This window comes from Pantherophis guttatus, chromosome 7, assembly GCF_059756535.1.
Source record: "Pantherophis guttatus breed Tessera chromosome 7, ASM5975653v1, whole genome shotgun sequence".
Classification (NCBI taxonomy): domain Eukaryota; kingdom Metazoa; phylum Chordata; class Lepidosauria; order Squamata; family Colubridae; genus Pantherophis; species Pantherophis guttatus.
This window is the reverse complement of record NC_142069.1, coordinates 42,710,513-42,725,055: the sequence shown is the minus strand read 5'-3', so window position 1 is coordinate 42,725,055 and position 14,543 is coordinate 42,710,513. Positions and strand designations below refer to the sequence as shown.

Here is a 14,543-nt window from a genome sequence, read left to right as displayed (position 1 = left end):
AATTTAGAGACCGCCCATCTGACTCACAGAGCGATTCTGAGTTTATTGTCTAAGAGAGTAGATATACTGTTCATGAAAATTAGCACAGATTTCTGCATGTAGCATTGAGACAGTGACACCAGATTACAATTCTCATTATCCATGGTCTTTTCAAAATCATATGGAGTAAGACTTTTTTTCCCCCAGGCATTGCTGTGAAACCAACAGAATCTTCATTTGGAACCAAACCAGATAGAACAAACCCTACAATATTAAGTTCCCAGATAACGAATATATCAAAAACATTTTCTCAAATGCCAATTACATTGGTCATTGAAGAGACTGAGCCAACCTATGTTAACTTATCTACCAAAATCACAACTGAACTAACAACTGCCAAAGATGCTTATTCAATAATGGTATCTCATTCAAGCATGCATTTACCTGATTTGTCACCAGGTTCAGAATTATTTTCTGAAGACAGCTACAACACAACCACCCCACCTATTCTGCTTAGATCTCTATCAACAACTTTCCCACCTACTTATGAAGCTCCAATGGTTAGTGTAAAAACAATATCCTACAATAAAACTTACAATTTCTCTTCATCAAGTAACCCTGCACCTACAGCTATACCATCAGTGACTGCTTCTCCTTTAATAACTAAGCCATCTACACTATTGGAAGTTGAAGTTCCTTCTTCAGTGGTAGCTAGAACTCTTCCAACTTCCACAACACTGACAGATTTACCTTTAACACAAACGTTTGCTATAACTTCAGGAATTAGTTCTTATTTGTCTACATTTACAACAACTATGCATCCAGTTCCTGTATCTATTGCTACCAGTAGAGTTACTTCATTTGCATCAAATCCTCTTCATAGTACTTCAGATTCAGACTCAGTGACTATTCAATCAGATTCAAAATTGATAAATAAAACATTAACGCCTGGATCTGTATCATCACAAAAAGCATCTCTGACATCTTCTGAACATATTGCTTCCTTAACCACAAAACATTTTTCTACTGTTGCTGATGTAGTTAATAAAACAACTTCAGTTGTGACACAAAGTCCCATAAAATCATCTTTTAGTCTCCTAATAACCCACACAACGTCAACATTAATGCCTCGTCGAATTACATCTCAAAGGCCCAAAGGAACTGGGGAAGTGACACTTATTTCAAAGAGCTTTCATTTAAGGCCTTCCACAGTTTCTCTTCTAGCTGTTCTTCAGAGTACCAAATCATTGGAGACAAGTTCAGTTTCAGCAGAAAGTAAACATGTGTGGCATGCAGAATCATCTTCAATTCCAACTGATTTTATAACTTTGTCAGAGTTTGCCGATACCAAGACGCCAAGTAGCATTCCTATTAAGATTTCACAGGATGAAGCACAAATAACTTATGAACCATTTGGTTCATATCCAGAATCAGAAATTTCATCAACAGTTAAAGGTGTTGATACTTTTACTACTTCATCTTCAGAAACCTCTTTTAAAATGTTGCCAACAAGAACTTCTACTCCTCAGATTTCTGTTACAGCATCACATTCTGGAAGTTTATCAACAGTTCCTATCACTTCTGCTGTAGTACCAACTAGTACTGATATAAAAATGTCTGCTATATTGCTAAATGATGATTTGAGCTCAACAAATTCAACTTTAATTGCAAATCTTTCCACTACACATACTTTGTCTTCAGTTTCTTTGACTACTTTTGATGATTCAGCCATGTATTTGGGAACAAGGAGGCCTTCTTTGACTTCTTCAGTAGATAGAAGAACGTTATGTTCCTTAACAGCTGTTCAGTCTGCAGAACCAGCAATGGAATCAGCTTTGACCCTGGGCAAACTTTGGAATATTACATCAACGCCACAAGATATTATTGAAAAGTACTCAACAATCCCCTCAGAAAAATTATTAGTTTCTTCTGCTGGCACAATAGCTCCTCACAAAATTTCTGAAATTACTAAATTTTCTCCTATAAGTTTTGATTTTCACACAACTACTACTTCAATCCCTGTTCCTGCTGTCTCCCAAGCACCCATTCATGTTCCAAATGTTACCGTCTTTACACCTAAACCATGCAAAGACTCTCTACAAACCATGCCCTTAGAAATGGATAAAGTTTCAGACTGGGTCGAAACAGCAATAACCCAGGCTTCAAAATTTCAAAATAGAACAAGCATTTTGTATGCCTTAAAAAGTAATAAAACCTCAGAGGAAAACATCACAACATATGCAAGGACTGAAAAGCCATCTTTACTACCTGTTCAGATGACTGTATCTGCTAGTCAAAGCAGCACAACTTCAGTAAAACCGGTTTCTTTCTCTGAGGTGACAGATATAACATTTGATTGGTCTAGGATTCCATCAACAAAATCTTACTACAGTGTGACTAAACCAGAGGAAGTAAGTATCATCAGCTCACAGAATTTCACAATAACAGATTCATCTCAAGTCTCTGCAAAACTTGTGGAAACCCAACCCACAGAGGCTGAAGTTAAAATGATGACTACAAAGAGTGACGAACACACTTCATTTGGCACAATAATACATACACTTGTATCTGTGACATCTTCAGAATGCACGGTAAAGATATTTTTGCTTTCTTTTTTGTTTTACTTTTTACTTCTATATTTTTAAAATATCCCTGTTTTATTTATTTATTTATTTTCACATATTTATATGCCGCCCTTCTCCCGAAGGACTCAAGGCGGCGAACAAAAGTTGAAAAACAAACGACAACAGAATAAAATCCTAATTAAAACCAATTAGAAATCTAAAATAATTGAATAGTAAAAACCCCAGAATCAGAATCAGCCCATTTGATGGAATAGCCAAGTCTTTAGGCCACGGCGGAAAGAGTGGAGATCAGGCGCCGTCCGGAGCTCGGTAGGTAGCTCATTCCAGAGGGTAGGTGCACCCACAAAGAACGCCCTACCCTTGGGCGCCACCAGCCGACATTGTCTGGTTGACGGCACTCTGAGGAGGGCAGCTCTGTGAACAGACAGGACGGTGGGAGGCAGGCTGGAGGTGGTCCTGCAAGTACCCCGGACCTAAGCCACGTAGGGCTTCATAGGGCTTTATTGGAGAGATTTCCAGTTTTTTCAGGCCATGGAACCTGTTAATTTTTTTAAAAAAAACTGGAACTCTTGATTAAGAGGATGGGGCTTCTGAATGTCAGATGACTAGCCCCGCCTTCTCCACTGTTCCTAAATCCTCTCTGCAAGGTCACCCAGCTGGCTTTGTGGTAAGGCTGGACTAGAACTCAGTATTTGGGTTTCCAGTCCAGCGCTTTAAACCACTACACTAAACTGGCTCTCAAGATGTGTTTGCATATTTCTTAATTATAAAATGGTTCAGTGGTAAATACATCCTTTATGATTATCCCTTAATAGCACATTTACCTTATAACTATCATGACTAATAAAATTAGTGTTATTATAGTTAACCATCACATGCCATCCAAAAGGATCATATCCCAAAGATCTATATAAACCTACACATTTATAAACTTAAGGCTGGCTAGGTGGTTCAGTGGATAAGATGCTGAACTTGTTGATCAGAAAGGTCGGTAGTTCGGTGGTTCGAATCCCTAGTATAAGTCTCCTGTGTGAGCAGGGGGTTGGACTAGATGACCTCTGTTACTGTTATTTCCGAGGTTTTGTGATAAATGTTTATAAAAACATTTAGACTGCAAAAGTCAGAATTTCAATAGGTACATAATCACATTTTTATACTTAAAAGAGCCTGTTGATTTTGGTACATAAAATATGTCATCATATGTCAATGACTCAATTTTTTCCCCGATCATGGAAAAGCCAAGATACCTTGATCCTATAGACAAATGTAGCCAGTTCATCTGCATTAATATGGAGTGGATGCTGTACAATCTTTCAAGGAACTGCCATAAGAATGTGGAGAAACCTGACTGTGGTTTTCGAGGGATGCCAGTTCAGAAGAATAGCGACAGCTGCTGTCCTGAATGGGAATGTCCTTGTAAGTCTTGGCATGGTTATATTGGATTATATATGAATCCTAAACTTGCATTTAAAATATTACAGGAAAATTATGCCAAGAAGATCCTAGAATGCCAATTTTATTTTATTTATTTATTTATTAAATTTATATGCTGCCATCTCACTGTTGAAGCGCCTTGGGGTAACATATAAATTTACATCCTGTTTTAACTGCTTGCATAATTTTTATTTCTCATTTACTGAAATTTATTTTTCAGTATTGTCAGACAACTGACTTGATATATCCTTGCCCAACACATGCATTTTTCATTAGCAGAATAAGATATAAAAGTCTGAGTTGAAATAACATATTTGCACATCGCTATATTGCACAGAATGACAAATCAGTTGTTTGATTTACCAGTGAACAAGCAGAATTTCAGTGTTTGCTGATCTGATCATTTCTGCTGATTGCCACCAAATGTAACTGTAGCTACATCAGACAATCCATTCTCTGTTGACTGTTTGTTGTGTGATGCATAGGTGTAATTTTACATACTTTATAAAGTACCCTTTTTATCAGTACAATATATTACAAATTGATTTTAGTATATGGCCTATTGAAATCATAGAGTACTTCTAAGCAAATACAGATAGCAGTATAACTGTATGATTTCTTAAGCAATTTTTAAAATTATTATTTATAAATTCAATGCAATTGTAATTGATGCAGTGTATAATTCCAGATTGAAAGAGGCCTGAAATCTTAATGAGATCTCATTAATTGTAATTTCTTCCTTAGGTCAGTGTTCTATCCTCTCTGAACTGAGTATCATTACATTTGATGGAAATAATGTAGCACTATATAAAGTAGCATCCTATATTTTAGTCAAGTTACCCACAGAAATTATTGCGGCTCATATTGAAAAATGCCCGGCTAATCAGGTAGGAACCTTACATACCTTGCAGTAATTAGCATATTGATAATTTCACATGAATAGAACAATTAGTAGAAGTGTATTTATTAAGCAGGCTGACCTAGTAAGTTATAAATATTAATATCTAATGCTACTCATATATTCTCAGAAAAAAGTTTGAGTTTAATGGGGGTTATTGTCTGGTATTGGATTAGATTCAGTTTTTCAATTGAGGATATAAATCTTCAGAACAAATGTGAAGGGACTAATGCAAATTATATATATATTGTCTAATTACTCATGAATATACACATGAGGGCAGTCTGTAATAATATTTATCACTGAGCTGGAATGATGTGTTTATGTGACAATAAATCTGACTCATTTTTAAAATTATTTTTCAGAGTGCAAATTCAATAAGAAAACTAGTGAGTATTTTTAAAGTACAGTTGTTAATACATCAATTATTGTTTAATAATTAGTAATCTGCTAATTGTTTTAGTTTCAGGACACTTTGTCCTTTCTTTTCAAGGTCCCAGCAGGAAGTGCTTCTGGTCTTTGTTTTAAGAAACTTAATGTAACCATACCACCATATGCAGTACTTATTAACCGCTTAGCAAGAAAGGTGAGTTAAACTTTTGCTGGACTTTATAATCCTGCTGCAAAAATGTTATTATGTAAACAGTCCAATTCTTTTACAGGCATAAACTAACTGACCTTAATGAATAAGAGGCTACTATTAATAGAAAGCCTAACAACTGTGTTTATCTTTGTATGTATAACATATCAGCCATCTATATAAAGCAGATCTGAATTTTTAATTATTTAAGAATTATAGATCATTAAATATTAAAATAATTTACATTAAAGTGCCTGACTAAAAATGTGTGTTTTAATAAAGCTTCTAATTAAGCAAAGGAGCAGGCAAAGTACACTATGGAAGTACATTCTATAGTTTGGAAATGGTCCATAGAGCAGGCTAAAGATTTTAAATTTATGTATTTATTAAATTTTACACTGCCAATGTCGCCTAAGTGACTAAGGACAAGTTCATAACAAGAAAGCAATCCTTCAGAAAGTCATCCCCTAAAATGATTAGGACTTTAATAGTTTATTCAAACGTTTTAATTTGTGTCCAGAAAGCAGCCTGGCAATTGGTTTTAAATTTTCAGCCTCAGATCTGAATAAATACCTTATATAGTATGTTATGAATATTAATCTCATTTGTCATGATTTTTAAAAACCTGCAATAATGCCTTTTCAAAAAATACTTCTCAGATCAACATTTCATTTTTAGTATTTGCTTTTAAAAAAAGAAGATTCATATATCTTCAAATTTGTTCTTCATTATTTTGTTGTTGTTGCTGTTCCTCTGTTGTTGGCTGTTGTGGCCTTAATCCCATTCAACTATTCTCAAAATTGGTTTAATTCTGCAGAAAAAAATAATACAATCACAATAGGATTTACAGGCAAATGAGGAATCACTAAGGATATTTTCTATAATCCTCAACTCAAAATGATATTTCCTTATCTTTTGTGATTATAATGTTGCATTCATAACAGATGCTAAAGAAAACAAGGCATACTCTAAGTTTTGTGTTCAAAACATAGTTATGAGTTATCAGAATAATGTCAATAGTGTAGGTAGTTTTGGGGTAGAATTAAATAGCTACATATTTTATAGTTAATACATAGCTATAGGATGGGTGTCGGCAACCCGTGGCTCCAGAGCAGCATGTGGCACTTTGACCCTTCTCCTGCGGCTCCCTGCTGACCCGGTCGCATGACCTGCTCTCCACCCTGAGAAGGCATGAACCTCTCTGCAGAGCCACATGTCTGAAGTGCCCCTAGCATTTTCTCCGTATTGCCCGTGAGCAGCTGCTTTTTGCGATTTTGCGTCCTTCACGGGCAGTTCAGTGCCAGCTGTGGTTCCCTTCGTGTCAGCTCAGGAAGAAGGGGAATGGGAGGAGCATTCACCGCCACAGGATGCAGGGAAGGAAGAGCTCCAGCTCTCCTACACAGCATGGCTGGCCAGTCACCTGAGCGCACAGTGGCAGCAGCAGGAGGAGGGATCGGCATTGCCGCTGTGATCCCAGCCCAGGAGGGTATCCTGCTTGTGCGCGCATAGGAAAAAGTGTATTGTCAGATTTAAATATTGTGAGATTGTTTGGAGGTTTAAGAACTTGGGAATTATTCTTTTAATTCCTGTAATTTTTCTGGATTATTTTAGGTAATTGTGAATTCTATAATCCAACCTTTGCCTTTCTTGCAAGATGGCATATATATTCAGGACACTGGAGCAATGTATGTAATCAATACACCAGCTGGAGTCAATATTAAATGGGCTCATGTTACAGGCATTATGGACATCCAATATGGCTTTAACTCTAATGTATCTACAAAGACAGAAGGGCTTTGTGGTAAGAATATACATAATTTATTTTGTTATCCTGACTTTGAACTTTTAAAATTTTAGACCTAAATTTGCTCACTAATGTCTTCTTTTCTAAGGTCTTACTTCTTTCTTCTCCTTTCCTTCCACAACTGCCATTTATTTTACCGTATTTTCCGGCGTATAAGACAACTGGGCGTATAAGACGACCCCCAACTTTTCCTGTTAAAATATAGGGTTTGGGCTATACTCGCCATATAAGACTACCCCTCTTCCAATGCACACCAAATAAAAATTAAAAAACATCAACTGGCTCACCTACAATGTAAAAGCAACTGTGCTAATCCCAAAATGGCCTCTGCAACAAGCAGGAACCTCACACAGCCACAAAAAGCCCCCCCAAAAAACTTTCACACTCTAAACACACACAACACAACACAACTGGCTCACCCACAATGTAAAAGCAGCTGTGCTAGACCCAAAATGGCCCCTGCAACAAGCAGGAACCTCACACACCCACAAAAAGCCCCCAAAAAAACTTTCACACTCTAAACACACACAACACAACACAACTGGCTCACCCACAATGTAAAAGCAGCTGTGCTAGACCCAAAATGGCCCCTGCAACAAGCAGGAACCTCACACAGCCACAAAAAGCCCCCCCAAAAAACTTTCACACTCTAAACACACACAACACAACACAACTGGCTCACCCACAATGTAAAAGCAGCTGTGCTAGTCCCAAAATGGCCCCTGCAACAAGCAGGAACCTCACACAGCCACAAAAAGCCCCCCAAAAAACTTTCACACTCTACACACACACAACACAACTGGCTCACCCACAATGTAAAAGCAGCTGTGCTAGACCCAAAATGGCCCCTGCAACAAGCAGGAACCTCACACAGCCACAAAAAGTCCAAAAAACCAACTTTCACACTTTACACACACAAAATTCCACATACAGCTTTGTGAGATTTTGTGTGTTTGTGTAGTTAGAGTGAAACACTACAGAAACACACTAAATCTCAGAAAGCTGCACAAATATTATTTTATTTTATTTTATTTTTATTTTTATATGAAAGCTAAATTTAAAACTTCCTAAACTTTAAATGGCTACGTCTAAAAAAGAACAACTAAAAGAACCCCAATTGACTATTTTTTTTAAAGCGCCCAAAGGGGAAAAAAACTTACCCAATAGAACAGGGGTCTCTAACCTTGGCAACTTTAAGACTTGTAGACTTCAACTCAGGGAACTCAGCTGGGATCGTCAGAGCTGGGATCGACCGTCAGAGCTGGGACCGTCAGAGCCATGGTTTCTGGCGATCCCAGCTGAGTTGCAGGGAACTCAGCTGGGATCGTCAGAGCTGGGACCGTCAGAGCCATGGTTCTGGCGATCCCAGCTGAGTTGCAGGGAACTCAGCTGGGATCGTCAGAGCTGGGATCATCAGAGCTGGGATCGCCAGAACCATTTAAGGCTCGTCAGAGCCTTTCGGGCTGGTCTGCCTGGTTACAGGAGAACGACACCCGGCGTATAAGACGACCGCCGACTTTTGAGAAGATTTTCATGTGTTAAAAAGTCGTCTTATACGCCGGAAAATACGGTAAGTAAAATTATCATAGTAAATTGTTCTAACTTATCCAGCTTTAATATTCATTGCTGAAGTTAACAGAAAAGGTAATGTGGGATTTGAGGACAATTCTTTTTACTTTTCCAATTCTATGTTCTATGCAAATGGTCTGAATTTTAATTAATTGAGCTTGAAATTGGTGCTATGTTTTTCAATTTTTATTTTTCCTTCCTCGAAATGTATTATTAGTTAATGCTCCTAATAGTAATTAGAAATTTTGAACATAGTTATGATAAATCAGAATGTATGAAACTGTTAAATAGAACTTTTATGAGAATTAAGTCTCCACTACAGGTAGATATCGACAGTGGGGCAGGGGTGGGTTCTAAATTTTTTTACTACCGGTTCTGTGGGTGTGGCTTATTTTGTGGGTGTGGTTTGGTGGGGGGGAATGTGACTGGGTAGGCGTGGCCAACTTATTTTTTTTCTTAGAAATGTAATCATTTCAATCATTTATGTATTTTAAGTATATGTTTATTTTAAGGTGTCTGCAATGGTGATCCTGCTGATGACTTGAAAATGCAAAATAGAACAATAATTACAAATATGGAAGAAGTTGAAATTTTTATCAAAAGTTGGCAAATTGAGAAATCTTTTGATGTAACAACAAGAAGACCCGTTAGAAACTGCACAGAGGATAATTGTACATATTGTATGGAACTCTTACAGAAGTGGGTTTTTGCCCCTTGTCACAAAAAAGTGAGTGTGAAGTAATTATAAGTACAGAATAGAGTGGCAAGCTTTGATGCCAAAGTATCAGACTCAAATTTGGGTAGACTATAGTAGAGTTGTAACCAGAGGTGGTATTCAGTAGGTTCTGACTAGTTCTGGAGAATCTAGTGGAAATTTTGAGTAGTTCGGAGAACCAGTAAATACCACCTCTGACTGGCCCCACCCCCATCTATTCTCTGCCTCCTGAGTCCCAGCTGATCGGGAGGAACCTTCCCCTAGGAGTAGGGAGGGAATGGAGATTTTTTTAAAAAAATTGATTTATATGCCGCCCTTCTCCGGAGACTCAGGGCGGCTTACAATGCGTTAAGCAATAGCCTTCATACTTTTGTATATTTTATACAAAGTCAGCTTATTGCTCCCACAATCTGGGTCCTCATTTTACCTACCTTAGAAAGGATGGAAGGCTGAGTCAACGTTGAGCCTGGTGAGATTTGAACTTGCAGTAATTGCAGGCAGCTGATGTTAATAACAGTGCTTTAGTCTTCTGCGCTACCACGGCTCATTTTGCAGTATCCTTCCCCTGGAGTAGGGTGGGAATGGAGATTTTACAGTATCCTTCCCCTGCCAGACCCACCAAGCATGCCGACCAAGCCATGCCATGCCCACGAAGCCAGGCCCACAGAACCGGTAGTAAAAAAATTTGAATCCCACCACTGGTTGTAACATATAGGCAGATAGGGCTGGGAAGTGGAGTTTTTGATTGTTTATATAAACTCCCAACTCAGAGGAAACAGATTCTTTCTCACTTGTTTCTCAAAGGATTAAAAACGTCTCTGGCTCGACAGTCTTCAGGCTAAATCTCCACATTCTAAATGAGGCCCTTGAAAATCACCACCCAGCAAATTTCATCTCCCTGTCTGGCTTCCAAATGAGCGCAATTGATTAAATAACTGTCTCCCTGATTTTTTGCAACAGAATTTGAAAATGCAGAAGAGGCTGTAAGAAGGAAGTGGAACTAAACTTCCTTTTTCTACCGATAAACCAGGTTCCATATGCAAAAATTACTCACATAAATATGACTTTCAAAATGGGGAAAATGAATGAATGAATAAAAATCAATTGGGCAGTTATTTTTTTAAATATAGGAATTATATTAATATTTCAAAAAATAAGATTATTTTATTAATATTTCAGCAACTTTTATTGAACAGCTATATTACCCAAATGATGGTGGTTTTGTTTGTACAATATCAAATAATATCAAATGAATGATTATTTTTCTCCAATTTATCCAGATTATTGCTTTATCAAATATATTTGATCTAGGTCTCACCACAAGATTTTTGTGAAAAAATGTGGATTAACAATACTTATTTTGAGAATTATGAATGTGATGCACTTTCTGCATATGTAGCACTATGCAACAAGCATAATATCTGCATTAAGTGGAGGACACCAGATTACTGTTGTAAGTTTAATGCCCTCATTCCTGATAATTTCATTTTTACTTGGCTTTTGCATTCTTGTTTGCTAGATATTAATGATACACAGAAGGCTAGATTTAGAACGGAACAACTCAAATTTATGTTTTGCTTAGCACTCCACTCAATAACACTCTAGATACTATAGGTTAATATTGATAGTTATTAACTACTAAATGCTAATACAAGTAGTCCTCAAATTATGGTCTTAATTGAGCCCAGAATTACGATCATAAATCATGCCAGTCATTAAGCAGGTCACTTTCATGACTGTGCCTGATTTTACAACCTTTTTTGCAGAATATTTTTTTTAAAAAAACTAACATCTGCAATGGGCATATTTTGCTGGAAATAGAAATAAACACTGGTTTTCTGCCCTTTTTAAAAAAATTAATTACGGTCACATGAATTCTGAAAAGGGGTATAAAGGTGGGCCAGTTGCTAGTGCTCAAAATGCAATTGCATGATTACAGGGGAAAGGGGCAGGGAAGCAATTGGTTGTAAGTTGAGGATTACCTGTATGTTATGATAAACTATATAATCTAATTACTGATAAATATGTAGATTGTTTTCATCACTCTGCATCCCAGATTTTAGAGTAGGCATATACACTGTTGTAAAATATTTTTCATGTAGGATTACCAAATATCTGAACAGGCAAAGGAAGACATTGACAATTGGAAAGGAGGACAAATGGGGGTAGGGGTAGGAGGACACTCTGTTTACATTTCTTGGCATCCATGACAAAAGTAAAATTAAAAACTGAAAAACAATGCAGTATATGCATATGAAATTATGCAAATTTTTTCAGGGTCAGAAAAACTGTTTTTTAAATTGCAATATTTTTCTTAAAAATCTTTATTTTCAAGAAAATATGTTAGCAATAATATAGAATTGATACCAATGAACTTTTGAAATTTCACTGTAGAAATATATGACAAGTCCTGGAATCTACAGGTTACAAACTAATTTTTGTTACTGAAAACAACCCCTGAAAATCTAATCAGATGTAATCAGATATTTGATTTACTATTTCTTCTCCATCAGTTCAATGCATAATGCTAACACTGCAAGAGAAGAAAACTATATGTGACTACTTGGAGCAAGTAGTATCAGTTAAAGTATCAGTTAAAATAATCTTCAGACAAGGATTTTAATGGAAATGGCCTATATTTCTAATCATACAATTCATTGTTTTCTAATTTTATGATCTATTAGTTGTATTCGTTAACGTTTATCCTTTGATGACAAAGAAACATTTTACAAATTGTACAGACTGAAATGTGTAGCTAAACCTAGATAAACTATAATTCACAAGAAATGTTTCCTCATGCCACCTTCTTTGCCGTCTCCTTTTCTAATGAATGTTAAGAAAATCTGAGCAATATTTATTTTCCTCCACATGTAGGGCTTGCTTGCCCTGATGGGAAGGAATATCAACCTTGTGTCCAACCCTGTGATGCAAAAACATGCCTAAATAAATGGTTTTATGAAGAGTCATCATGTTCCTATTTAAGAGAAGACTGTGTTTGCAAAAAGGGGACCATTCTTCATAGAACAAACTCTGACCTTTGCATTCCAGAAGAAAAATGTGGTGAGTAAGCCTATTAATATGCTAACATATTTTTCCTATTAGATTCAAGTATTCTTGCTTTCTGATGGGACAGAGGCATGATTTTTATTTTTATCTTCTCTTTATCCAAATAATATAAAATTAATAAACAGTCCAGTATAGCTCCAGAATTTATATTCCCTAATTGGTATAACTAGGAAGCTGATATTTTTCTATAGAGGTTTTACTGTAAAAGTAATCATAACTTCATAAATCCCATTAAATTCCTTGCGATGATCCTCATTTTAATCTGGAATTACACCTTCCAACTGTTTCAGAATTTGAAAGAGCTTTATGAGTGTTACAAAATTCCAGTTTGCTAATAAAAATCCTTCCGAATATGTTAATTTTGAAGTGATAGAATTATAATTTCTGAGGCTCAAGGTAAAACAAATAAAATAAAACGAAGGAATCCAATATGATTATTTTATTGACAAAAAAGGTTCTTATATCACTTGCAGTATTGAATTAAGCCAGGCCTGTACTTTAATGTTCTAATGACTCAGATATCATATACAGAGTAAAGGTAGGTATCCATTCTGGATTTGTATAGCATAATTGCAGTCATATGAGCCTGAGGTCAAAACTATATAGCAAGAGGCATTAATTAATGATAGTTTTGCAAAAATGAAAAATTATCAGGTGCAAATAACAAATTCCTGTAATATTTCCTTTCTCTCCTTAGAAGTGTCAGCATTTATTTTGCTCCAGCTTCTTACAAATATCAGAAGTTATTTAACTTTCAGCTGCTGGTAACAGATATAGTTTATAGTCTTATATCATAATGCAAACATGGCATTTTTTTTGGATGTCATTAAAAAAGATTTGTTTTTTACTTTTTTTTAATAGTCTGTACAGATAACGAAGGGCATCCTCACTCTGTTGGGGAGATTTGGATTGGCTCTAATAAAGGATGCTGCATGTATAAGTGCATGGAGAATGGGAACATTATTGATACAGAGCCTGAATGTGATAAGCAGCCATCTCCAATGTGTGATAGAGAGGCTGAAGTGATTGTCAGTGTAATTGAAGAACAAACTTGCTGTCCAAAAAATATCTGTGGTAGGTAATATTTATGACAGGCACGATATTCAGTTGATAGGAAAGAATCTGTGTGTAGTATAGAGGAATCTAAAATATTTGGCACAATTATTTATTTGTCTATATTTTTACAAATAACTCAGGGAGACAAACATATCAACAAACCTTCCTCTTCCTATTTTCCCCATAACAACAATCCTGTGAGGTGGGTTGGCCTGAGAGAGAGTGGTTGACCCAAAGTTACCCAGCTAGCTAGTGGTACTTGAACTTACACTCTCCCATTTTCTAGCCTGGTACCTTAATCACTAGACCAAATTGGCTCATAACTAATGTATAGTGAGATAATAAGCTATCATTGTAAAAGTCAACATTTAAGTTTTTTTAAAAACCTATTTACCATATTTCATTTCTGTTATCTAATATGAGCACAGCCCATGAAAAATCTTCCTTTTTTGAATTATAGTAGAAATATTCAGTTCATCATTTGTTGGCCAAAGTCAAGATGGCAAATATGAATTGAAACACATTTTTGGTAACACCTTCTCATGGAGAAGTGGGAGATGGCATACAGATGTTTAGACATGTTTAATTATGGACAATTAGAAGGTCAATTAAGACATGAGCATTCCAAAACCAGTCTGAAAGTTGAGAAAGTGGTTTTGCAAACATTCTCAATTATCTCTTAGAAGTTAACAACAACAACAACAACAACACTAGGTAGGATTCCAAATGGCAATCCAGTTGTATGCTGAGCTAATCCCAGTGACATGTATTATTCTCTATGTAATTTCAAACTTCAAGGGGCGCGGTGGCTCAGTGGCTAAGATGCTGAGGTTGTCGATCAAAAGGTCGGCAATTCA

At 36.3% G+C, this 14,543-nt stretch overlaps 1 protein-coding gene across 1 annotated transcript in view; it reads left to right on the top strand.

Annotated features, from left to right (window-relative positions):
* OTOGL (otogelin like) overlaps nt 1–14,543 on the top strand; it is a 99,367-nt gene that overhangs the window by 68,492 nt on the left and 16,332 nt on the right. Inside the window, exons 35-44 of the mRNA XM_087874316.1 lie at nt 187–2,570; nt 3,803–3,980; nt 4,743–4,885; nt 5,262–5,285; nt 5,390–5,482; nt 7,088–7,277; nt 9,362–9,576; nt 10,876–11,017; nt 12,439–12,624; nt 13,492–13,704. Coding sequence (XP_087730442.1) covers nt 187–2,570; nt 3,803–3,980; nt 4,743–4,885; nt 5,262–5,285; nt 5,390–5,482; nt 7,088–7,277; nt 9,362–9,576; nt 10,876–11,017; nt 12,439–12,624; nt 13,492–13,704 — 3,768 coding nt within the window. The remainder of the gene's footprint in view (nt 1–186; nt 2,571–3,802; nt 3,981–4,742; nt 4,886–5,261; nt 5,286–5,389; nt 5,483–7,087; nt 7,278–9,361; nt 9,577–10,875; nt 11,018–12,438; nt 12,625–13,491; nt 13,705–14,543) is intronic.